Source organism: Strongylocentrotus purpuratus, unplaced genomic scaffold (genome assembly GCF_000002235.5).
Source record: "Strongylocentrotus purpuratus isolate Spur 01 unplaced genomic scaffold, Spur_5.0 spur5_scaffold_7, whole genome shotgun sequence".
NCBI classification, from domain to species: Eukaryota; Metazoa; Echinodermata; class Echinoidea; order Camarodonta; family Strongylocentrotidae; genus Strongylocentrotus; species Strongylocentrotus purpuratus.
In genome coordinates this window covers 3,090,001-3,102,177 of record NW_022145613.1, presented here as the reverse complement: position 1 = coordinate 3,102,177, position 12,177 = coordinate 3,090,001, and the positions used below count along the sequence as shown (strand labels likewise).

Sequence of the window (12,177 nt, the reverse complement as noted above, 5' to 3'; positions counted from 1 at the left end):
TAACATGTGTAGCTGCAAGAGAGAAATATTAAGTTTAATTTCAGTCATCTCATTACATGAAGCACATGTTTTCATCTCCTTACATGTATATTCCTTGAATTTCTGATTTTTTTGTTTGTTCTACAGATATAGAAATGTATACATGTAGGCCAAAATTAATGATTGCACAATTCTTCAGAATTTTTTCTGCTTTGAAAATATCTTTTCTTTTAATACATCATCTGTTTGTGGGGGGGGGAGCTCTTATGTTAATGCCACTACTTTTCACACACTCTCATTCTCCTCCCTCCCTACGAGACAGATGTTCGTTCGTCCTTCAAACAATACCCAACCCATTCATCACTCTTGTGTGTAAACACATGGGATTGCATATGGAGACGGGTAATATTCATCAAAGATGCGGTTGGATAGGATTTGTCTGGAAATGTTTAGACTTTAGAGGAGACATAGATAATGAGCTTTTTAAAGGGAATACTCAAAAATAATCCTCGGAAATCAGTGATTTGTTTGTATTTTATACATTTACATGTAATTTGTGAGGTCTGTGACGAGTGGATGTTTTGCATATATCTACGAGTACCACCTACACATGTACGATCTCGATTGTTCATAAATAATTTGACTACTGTGCATTTGCACTCTGTGAAAGGGATATTATCAGCAGTTTCTCAATCTCTTGAAAACCCCTTCATTTGCAGACATTTATATCAAGTGCAGTCAGATGAAAATTGAAATGTAATCGGAGCTATGCCAAATGGGAACGTTAGACATCAAAGATACAATCTGAAACATATCAAATGAGTTTCATTCATTGTGTTTGACATGCAGGAAGTTTGCAGGGATCTTTTGGTAATTGAATCTATTGGTCAAATTTATCAAATTACAATCCTGGAGCACTACTCTTTGCTTTTTAAAATGTAATGGCATTACAACGAAATTTTCATATACCGGTAACGATATAAATGCCGATGCTAATTAGAATATAAATCTAAAGGGTAGAATGCAGGCGATGGTAGAAGAAAAGATGTACATGTACAAGAAGGGGGGGGGGAATTTAGACATGTATAATAAAAGATACACATATAAATGGAGAAAGGAAGAGAAAGAGAGAGAAAGAGAAAGAGAAAGAGATATATATGTACAGGGGTGTATATAGAGATAGAGCGAGAATGTTTCGCACCATGTATACATGTACATGTACAATGTACATGAAATAATCTGCCAGTCTTCTTGATTCAAGTCAGTTATTCTCCTTCAACAGTAAAAGCAAGCATTAATTAGATAATGAAATTCTTGTACTTCCAAATGTTATGACCGATACAACACTGCAACTTAAGTGAAATGTGTTTAATGCCAAAAGCCAGGCAACTACCCAAGTCGTCATAAGGCATGTTGCCAATAGTCAATACAGTCTGCATATTTGTTAATGTTATGCAGGCTAAATTGAGTTGAATGCCTGTGGGTATGAATGACCTGAATATAGCCCTGTCCAATTGAGTCACAATTCCTTAATGCCATCTGGCCAGCCTTCGTCGTCGTCATGAGTAATGAGCTCCTTCAGTAGCTAATGTCAAGACTACCTGTATGCGGTGACTTGACGGAAAAGCCTGATTTCCTCTGCCTTAGAGCCAGGCATTCATTTAACCTTGGAGGTGAATTTCTAGATTTGTCAGTTGATCCGATATTGACCTGACAGAACAATTTCAAATATTCCTAGAGCCAAAGTTACTCATGGACTTGTTGAAAGCGATGAAAGGATAGAAATTCATTCTTTTGAAGTAACTGTTGACCATGAAAGAGACCTTCTTCCTGTAGCCAGATTTGTCAGGGTCTCTAATTTAGGAAGTTATTTCCCCGGAGAAGAATGAAAGGGAAGATGCTATCGACCATGAAAAGATTTGAGCTGTGAGCTGACTATACAACTCTTATTCAGTCCCAACCAAATTTAGTCATCCCCATTTTGATTAGTAATTTTTTACACTGCATGAAAGATACCGGTACATCAATTTTCATTCATTTCAAGTAAAGCAAGGTCACTGGGTGAATCATTAATACATGTTTTAATTAGGAAAATTTTATTTAAGTGTACATGGAGACCTATCCTTAAACTCTACTTTACATGTACATATAGTCATATTATTACTACCGGTAGCCATTTACAACTATTATTGGCAAAAATGGCAAGTATTACTTAGTTTTGGCTGATTCAGATTAATCATGGAGACATTGATATTCTACATGAAATTATTATTCCTGTATTCATACTTTCATCATTTATTAGCAACTTGTATGTGTGAACCTCAGTACTGTAAATTCTCATTTCAACATCCATTCAGCCTATTGATGAATTTCACTTTTTTTTTTAAAGTTTGCATTGTGAATTAAAAATTAATTTTGGTTATAATTGTTATTTACATACTTACACGATTGATATACAAACATTGATTATTTCAGGCATACACCTAATACAATCAAGCAACTCAGCAGTAAGAGCATTGTGCGCATTGTGGCTGGAGCATCTCATTGTGTGGCTATCTCAAGCAATGGTCAAGTCTATACCTGGGGATGTAACTCAGATGGTCAGCTAGGACACACCGGTCAACTGGTCCCAAAGAGAGTAAAGGTAAGTTAGATGAAGGAGGAGAAGAAAGAAGAAAGAGAAAGAATGCTGGGGGAGAGAGATAGAGAGAGAGAGAGAGCGGGGGAGAGAGCAGGGGAAAGAGAGGGAGGAAGAGAGAGAGAGAAGGGAGAGAGAGGAAGAGAGGATGGAGGGAAAGGAATGAGAGGGAAGGGGCTGGGATGGAAGGGGAGAGGAGTGGAAAAGAGGAGAGAAAGAGGGGAAAGGGCTGGGAACAGAGGAAGGGAGGGGGAAACGGGGAAGATCATACACCGAAAAGGAACACCCCATAAAAAGGAGAAAAGAAAGAGGGCAAAGGATGTATACACATGTAGGTACAATAAATTAAACAAAGGACCGAGAAAAGGAGAAATAAAAATGAATATGATGGGACATAAGACAAAGATAGAGGAGGCAAATCCAAGACTTCTCTATATGTAATTCCTTCTTTGTTTTGTATATGAAAATGAAAGTAAACCGTGCATGATTCATCAATTAAAAGGATAGTGCCAATTTATACAGGCTTATTACATTAATAAGAGAAAAGGGGATTATGGGAACTCCCTTGTGTGTCACCTCTAATGCAGTTGCTACGACAACAAGCGTGATGTTTCATTTGAAGTCTGAATTTCAATGATTGTTAGAGTGATGGCATTCAGGCCTAACCAAATGTGTATTAGGTTTTTTTTATGAAGATACTTATTGAAGATACAATATGATTTTTATGCCTCCGCCACCGAAGGTGGTGCCGGAGGCATCATGTTTTCGGGTTGTCCGTCCGTACGTCCGTCCCGTTTGACCGTTATCACAATATCTCAAGAACCATTTAAGATTTAAACTTAAGACTTGGGAATAGTATTTATCACCATAGGAAGACGATCTGATTAGATTTTGGAGTACGTAGGTCAAAGGTCACAGGTCACAGAGGTCAACTTATGAAATTCCTTGTATTGAGTTTGTTAGCGCGATATCTCAAGAACCATTTGAGATTTAAACTTCAAACTTAAGGATAGTATGTATCACCATAGGAAGACGATCTGATTAGATTTTGGAGCACGTATGTCAAAGGTCAAGGGTCACAGAGGTCAACTTATGAAATTCCATACATTGAGATTGTTATCATGATATCTCAAGAACCACTGGAGATTTAAACTCCAAACTTGTTTAAATTGCTCTATGGCGGAGGCATCATTTTCGACTGCGCGCAGTCAAAATTCCATCTAGTTTTTTTATTGCTTTATATTAATCTAAGAATTCTTTAATATTCATCCTTTTTACTCGTTATTTTTTTCTCACAGTGAGAAAAGAAATTTGTTTCATTTGTAGATGAATATAAAAGGGTATGAAAAAAAGTGCTGGAATTCTGAGGAAGAAAAAAAAAACTTTCAACACATATAATTTTCCAGTTGCTTCTGATAGCTGTCTATATGGCAAGAAACTCTCAAGAATAGCATATTTATAGTGTTTTGATTTATCACTTTCTCAGCATGAAACATTTACAAACGTAGACTACTTGTAAAATTAATGAAAGTGTCTTGCATTGGGAGTCTGTGTTTATTCAGTAGCGAAACAACCACCACTCCCCATACATGTACACATCATTAGAAAGATCATGCTGTGTGAGTTTTTCTAAAGGGCTTTCCCTTTTTTCTGTGAAAGTTCCTTACAGGATATTACAGGAAGTCATAATTACATTTTTAGTTTCAACAATTACCCAGAGTCGATAACCTTCTCAATGTTTAGTATTACACATAAGGCTGTTGTCATGGATACACATGAATAAGGTCTTTCAGGATGTCAAGCACTTCCTGATATGTTAAAAAGAAATCAATTGCCTGAACGAAAAATTAACTTTCATTCTTTGTTCTTGCATTGAATAGAGATTGTGTCTTAAAAAGAAGGCAACTTGTCAAGAGGTTCTGTAGGTCACTCAAAATGTGTTAAATAAAGATAATTTGAAATTATGATTTCTTTTTTCATGTAATGTCATTTGGGAGTCATCTGTGTTAAACTTTTATGTTCTTTTTTCCCCAAGAAAGCTTAGCCTGTCTTCTCTCTTTCCAATTTCTATTTTCCTCTGTACTTCCATGGAATGGAAGTCTTACCCACTTCATTATTTTTTCACTATAATACTAAGCTATGCATGATTTATGAAATGCTCAGAATATGGCAATTTATGTCGTATCAACAATTATGCATTAGAACCTTTTTTTTTAATGTTTTAAAGCCAATTGTAAAATGGTATTCTACAACTTCATTCAAAATGTTAATGTTAACAAGAATGAATTACATCATTACCATATTACTTTCTATTTGTTATTGTTGTGCATTCAACAACTATTCAAGTTTATTTCCACATTTAGTTAATAACAAAACTAAACTTGTAAACAGAAAATCAAAATAGAACCTGAGATAGCTTTCAAAGAGTATGAGTGTACTCTTGTATTCTAAATTTTGTAATCAATTTCCACACCTTGATTTGTTTATTTCCTTTTCTTTGCAGATGCCTAACAACACCCCAGTATGGGATGCAGCAGTAGGGGGTACACACACCCTCCTCTTAGCAGATGGGACCAACTGCATGCCAGATGTCTACTACCTGGGCAAACAACCAAGGTACAATACATCATATATGTACATGGGGATCATGCAGTCACTGGGAGAGATGAACATTTTTAATATGCCAGCTCCAGTGACAATGTATTCTTGTGGAAACTTGATATGTTAGGGTTTTTTCTTGTCAGTTGGTGATTGCCAACCCTCCAACATTTTTCTTGGTATGCTCATTTGAATTCCCCCAACCCTCCATTTTTTCCCTTGGTATGCTCATTTGAATTCCCCCAACCCTCCATTTTTTCCCTTGGAATGCTCATTTGAAACCCCCCTTAGAGAAATTCCCCCCAATATGGAAATCCCAAAGGCTATTTTGAGGGCTATCCCATTTCAATTCTGGTGCAATTTACTTGTTGCTGCTATGCAGCTCAAAGTTGACTAAAAGCACATTGTGTTGGGTTTTGACAAGTTTAAAATCTGAATAGCATTTCAAAGTTGTTTGCAGTTCTATAAATCATTTTGAATTTTGAAAATCTTGCACACTACATGAAATTTAATCCCTATTTTCATATACATGTAGATAGATCATCACTGTCAGAAATGTTGTAAATGTTTTTTTCATCTTCTATAATTTGTCTTTATTAGCCTTCAAGAATTGAGGGCCTCCAACAGTACTCCAACTCCAGAGAGCCCTCTACGGGATGGAAGTGATAAGTCCAAGAAACGGCCTATGTCATCCTCTATCTCTAAGTCACCCACCGTCAAGTACGCAGCCAGAGCTAAGCAACCTGAGAAACTTGCCTTTCTCAAGAAGGTAACTTTAAAGAGAATGGGTAACTTTGTCTCAGATTCTGAAAAAAAATCCTGGATTTAGCTCGTGCTGAAATGATAATTATAAACCTTTAGGTCAGTCAGGAACCCCATGACTTTTGCAAGCCGATCGCCTGTCTGATTATGAAGCTACAGTCAAACCTGTCTATAGCGACCGCCCAAGGGAAACACAAAAAGTGGCCTTTGTAGACAGGTGGTCTTTGTAGACAGGTTTCTTTAGTACATGATTCAATGAGAAACCATTTTCAAGGGAAACAACAAATGTGGCCTTTGTAGACAGGTGGTCTTTGTAGACAGGTGGTCACTAAAGCAGGTTTGACTGTATTTATGATTCGAAATCGAAATTTAAAAATTTGTTTTCTTACGTTTTTTATAACACTACAGTCTAATGGGGAAAATCGGTATGTAAAACTGGTCACTCACAGATTTTTTCTTTTTTGAGGCACCATATCACAGAAACTGATAACACATAGGGCCATGCATCTCAGATTTAACATTGTTAAACGATGCCTTTAAGTGTGGAGTGCCTTCCCTCTTGTGTAGCTATTCGTCCCTTACTTCAGATGCGCCTGAGATAGGAGTCTGGAAAGAGTCGCCAGTCTTTTCAATAACATGAGTTCAACATATCCCACCGCTGCCACCATATTATACAAATATACACTGTCTTGTGAGGTTCTGGTTAAAACTATGCCCAAGAGGTGACTCCAATGCCCCTGAGATAGGAGTCCGTCAAGAGTCACCAGTCTTTTCAATGGCATGGGTCCATATCCCACCGCTGCCACCATATTACAGAATGGCCACTAGTCATGATGACGTTAGACCATCTTTAGCTATTTGTCCCTTGCTTCAGATGCTCCTGAGATAGGAGTCCGTCAAGAGTCACCAGTCTTTTCAATGGCATGGGTCCATATCCCACCGCTGCCACCATATTACAGAATGGCCACTAGTCATGATGACGATTGACCATCTTTAGCTATTTGTCCCTTGCTTCAGATGCTCCTGAGATAGGAGTCCGTCAAGAGTCACCAGTCTTTTCAATGGCATGGGTTCATATCCCACCGCTGCCACCATATTACAGAATGGCCACTAGTCATGATGACGATAGACCATCTTTATTAAAGTGTTACCGACTCAGATATTTATATAGACTACAGAAACTGTTCTAGAGTTGAAGCTAAAACAAAATTACTTATTAGAACAAATGACTTGCTGACCAATTGACAGCAGCAGCCATTCTAATGTACATAAAACAAGGCAGGTATCCAGCTGCTGCAGCTGTGATGTTAAGGAAGGATGACCAGTCACATTAATTTCAGTGGTGAAGAAACATCTTTAATGATTTCCAAACTCATTATTCAAGAGTTGGCTGAAGCGAGGTAATATACAACTGCATACCACAATGAGCAACATGAGGGCAGCATATAACATAACATGTTCAAAATGCTTGTACCAAGCTCTCCAGAGTTGTTACACAGTGTATTGACAAATTGAGACAAGCTAACTTAAGATCCAGCTTGGTATTGTTAGAGGGTATCACTTCTTCTCATGGCTTATTAGATTATTTGTTTATATTCCTCAGAGTTGTAAACTGTTTAAATTGCTTTTCGGTTATCTGATTACAAAATCCCTCCAATAAGTATGCTTTATCTAACTTTTTATTTTATTTTCATTTTCCAATGTAGAATGGTTGGTTGCAGGCTGTTGCTGCTTCATCAGACCAGTGTGCCTGTATTGCTGATAAAAGCAGTAATGGTTTTGTAGCAATCACCCATGAATTCTCAGCCACAGAGAGGCTCCTTTACAGTCAACTAGCTTCCATCAAATCCTCTATCATCAAGACTTTGCAAAGCTCAGGTAAGATCAAGGTGTTCTGCTCTTTTGAACAAAAAATAGTTAAAGGTAATACAAAGTTTTGGTATGGGGTCACGGATTTGGTTCAAATGAACACATTGGAAGCATGCGATCCTACAATATTCAGTGATCGTTGTCGTGGTTGAAATCGAGTCTAAAGTTAAAAAATTGTAAACAATAAGCTTTTTATGTTGTATAGCTCCCTCTCAAGGTCAAGTTATTAATTAAGCTATAAAACAATGTTTATTGACTCAAATCGACCAATTAGCTATTCCCATTCGGAAATTATATATCACAACTACATATTCTGAGATTGTCATGGTCGCAGCTATTGTATGGCCGTAGGCGCTATTTGAAATTTATCAATATTTACCGGGAGCACCGGTAAATCTTTATATTTGATTTTTCTCGAAAGCAGAAGTGTTTTAGGGGCTAAATTTTCTAGTGCTTATTATACATCCACAGGGGTATCCAAATATATCAAAATTGTAAAGAATCATTATCAACCTAATTTTCAATTTTTTCCAAAAATTTGTATTACCTTTAATATAAGCAACTTTTAAAAAAGGGCAATAAGATTTGCATTATTTCACCATGTCAACAGCCCATGCTTTTGCTTTGGGGGAGGAAGCATGAAGTACCCATATGCCCAAGCCTCTATAGTGGACACATGTTACAACAAGAGCATTTGGACAATGAACATTTTCCTCTTACATCGGGTATCTTGTCATTTCAGGAGTAAAAAGAGAAGAATATGAAAAGCGAGGACCAGGAAAATAATCTTGCTAGAGTGGGTTTTTTTAAGTCACAGCTTTTTATTAAGGTTCAACTGTATCATGGATTGTGATTTAGAACCTCCTGAAAAAACATGCATACAGCAGATTGTGTTATGATCTAAATGATACCTTCTTGATTTTCGGACATGATCTAACTTACAGAAGTACAGAAGTCTGTGGAAGGCACCATCTACAGCGGGCCTCTGAGACTCATCCTGGATCTCTATGGGTCAATCTGTGGCCTTGTAGCACAGAACTGCCTGCACCTGACGGGTCTAGTTCAGCGCAACAAGGACTTGTGGGACGTGATGATGCTGAAGGAGATCGGTCGCTACATCCAGCTCTTCCAGGAATATGCCAACGCTGTCTGTGATTTCATTACTATCACAGGATTCACCCACCTAGGAAAAGTCGCCAAGTAAGACCCCCAAAATTAATTCTTTTTTCCAAGAATTTTCTTTTCTTCACGCAGAAGCTAATTTTGTTGTATATCTATTAAAGTAAGCAAACTTTATGTATGATGAGGTTTTTTTTCCCTCCTAGAAGTAGAATTATGGGCAAACCTCCATCTACTTTTGATAGTTTTGTATAATCTGGAGTTCTAGTGTTGGTATTCTTATCGTATTTTGAGAGAAATTGGCTTTAATCATTCTGCATGCAGTCTTTCCCTAAATGTCTTCAAAAGAAGGTTAAAAAATCACCAATATAGAATACTTATAATTCTTTATTTACTATATCTATGATCAGACTTTTCTCTCACTTTGTATTTTTTGTCTTGGATATGCTTCTCTGTTTTCTCTGTATTTATATATATATTTGTCATATTGTTTTTGTGGCATTGCCAATAAGTCTCTCGCCTTTATAAGCTGTCTCCTCATGTAGCATTATTATTTTGTGAACTTTTATATGAATTTATTTTATTAATGAATTAGATAAATGTTATCTTAAACTTCAGATAAGTTTCCATCATTACATTAACCTGAGATTATGATTATTGTCTGTTTTGCTTGTAGTGATGCCTTGGCTAAGCATGATGCTGTGTTTGCAGAAGTATTGAATGAAGAGAAACCAACAGTGTATGGAGCACCTCTTAGGATGGCTATGAAGTTACCGTTGGATAGAATCAAGACCTACTCATATCTACTCACCAAACTCAGAGACTACTATCCAGAGGTAATATACAGTTCATACAATTTTGATTCTACTAAACAAAACTGCCTTATATTTAGGTTAAAACCTTTGGATTATGTACCTAAGAGGCAAGTGTGGCTAGTATATGTTTATCCATAATAAAGATGTCTGATATTTCAGAATCTCTGAGCTCACAACATGCTTAAGGATCAGTTTTGGTTCCTAAAAAAGTATGTGTATTCCTCAATTTCTAAATACTATTAGATGCTACTTTTAATGTACAGTTAAACCTGCTTTAGTGACCACCTGTCTACAAAGGCCACATACATGTATGTTGTTTCCCTTGAAAATGGTTTCTCATTGAATCATGTACTAAAGGAACCTGTTTACAAATTCATTCAAAAATTCAAAAATGGTTTTATTATAGCAGAAAGACCACCTGTCTACAAAGGCCACTTTGTGTGTTTCCCTTGGGTGGTCACTATAGACAGGTTTGACTGTATATGCACTTTATTTCTATTTATTATAAACCATTCATGAATTATTTTACACATATTCTATATGTGAAACAAACTAAAATGTTATTCTAATTCATTTGACTACAGTACTTGTACATTCAAAGAATACATTATATACACATTTATAAAAGAAAATTGGTAAGAAGAAATTACTATTCTTAGATTGAAAAGCTTTGCTATTTTACCAAACAAAAGCTCAATACTAGTTTTGTTTTCACCTCTTTAACAGGACTCTGGTGAGTATAGTCTGCTTGGTGAGTGCAGTGCATCATGGGAAGAACTGAAGAAGACGGTGGAGAAGAAGCAATCTGATGCCGATGACACAAGGACCTTCTGGGAGTCTTGCCCTGCCAAGTTAGCTGTAAGTTGAGACTAGATGAAGCAAGATGAAATGGGTGTTGATAGATGCCTGGAATGCCTTTGAAATTACTCCTTTGGTTAAGATGATATACAGTGAAATCTGTCTATAAAGACGACCCAAGGGAGACAAGAAAAGTGGTATTTACAGGCAGATAGTCTTTATGTTCAAGTTCCTGTAGTAAAGGTTTTTATGAGAAACCATTTTCAAGGGGAGCAAAAATCTGGTCTCTGTAGACAGATGGTCTTTCTATACAGGTCTCTAAAACAGGTTTGACTGTACATGAATTCAACCCTATATACCAGTATGATACCACTTTTCTAAACACTGGAAAAGTTTGGAAGTTTTCCTCAAACTTCAGTTCATAGTGCATTCAAGGAATTCATCCTAATAGGAACCACTTACTATACAAGACGTAGATTAGTGTCGTGCCAAGGGATGTTGATACCATTTAGTGGCTCAAACACATGACTGTTAAACTGCCAGAGAAAACTTTAAACACCTCCTTTTATGTAGGACCTAGTAAATACTTTGACATACATGTACATTACATAGTTCTTGCATGTTGTCCACAAGGCAGGATGAATAATAATCTCCTGTCTATTTCTCTCAGGAATCTATCAAATCTCCAGACAGACGACTGATCCGGGATAGTCGTACCAAACCCCTGCAGGTTGCCAATGCCAAACGACTCTCAACTCATTGGTTTCTGCTCTTCAATGATATCTTGGTTCATGCCTATGTGAGTAAACTTCTAATAAAAGGTGTAGCTTTTATGCCAATGTCCATCTAGGTTCATGGATTCGAGGTGACATAATAATAATAATAATATGTCTTGTTTACCCAGGGTAGCCTCATCAGTAAACTAAAGAAATGTAATTCACGTATCACATTAGAATTCCAATTTGACATTGATTCATAATGTTAGTTACCAGTACACTTAATTACTAAACAGAAATCCACAGATAGTGGATGAGAGTGTGTACTTTTAGTAAGGGATGCAGTGTTTGCTTGTCATATTCCTGATTTTGTTGTTGTTTATATAACCTTTGTAATTGAAGTTTGGAGGAATAATTCCTAATAATGCATTCACTTTAATGAATTTTTCAGGTTTTAGGATTATCATTTATTCATTATTCGCTGTCTTTGAGTCAGAGGCTTAAGGCATATCTTGTCAGTTGGCTGTGGATCTGGGCATATCGGGAGCTCTTGTAGCGCAGTAGAATATATACTTAATGTTGGATAGTTTGTGCGCTTTGTAAATGTATTATTATTACCCCTGAAAATGTACATTTAAAACATACAAATGCTGTCAATTAATACCACTTTCCTGCTCTTTGTACTGTTTAAAAAGTACTGTAGCAAATTTATAACTTAAATCTGTGATGAAACATGATATTATGCAATGTGGGATAAAGACTTAGAAGCTTAGAAAAAGAAATGTAACTTTTGTGACATCTGGAGGTTATGGAGACACAATATACAGTATATGTTAGCATATCATCGTTGCATTTCAAATATAATTCATGCCCTTTTTTGCTA

At 36.5% G+C, this 12,177-nt stretch overlaps 1 protein-coding gene across 4 annotated transcripts in view; it reads left to right on the top strand.

Annotated features, from left to right (window-relative positions):
• LOC585159 (alsin) overlaps window positions 1–12,177 on the top strand; it is a 49,971-nt gene that overhangs the window by 14,107 nt on the left and 23,687 nt on the right. For all 4 annotated transcript variants that reach the window (XM_030974958.1, XM_030974959.1, XM_030974960.1 and 1 more), the window contains exons 4-11: window positions 2,455–2,623; window positions 5,121–5,233; window positions 5,816–5,984; window positions 7,684–7,855; window positions 8,791–9,046; window positions 9,642–9,801; window positions 10,507–10,638; window positions 11,249–11,377. In XM_030974958.1, the coding sequence (XP_030830818.1) occupies window positions 2,455–2,623; window positions 5,121–5,233; window positions 5,816–5,984; window positions 7,684–7,855; window positions 8,791–9,046; window positions 9,642–9,801; window positions 10,507–10,638; window positions 11,249–11,377 (1,300 nt within the window). The remainder of the gene's footprint in view (window positions 1–2,454; window positions 2,624–5,120; window positions 5,234–5,815; window positions 5,985–7,683; window positions 7,856–8,790; window positions 9,047–9,641; window positions 9,802–10,506; window positions 10,639–11,248; window positions 11,378–12,177) is intronic.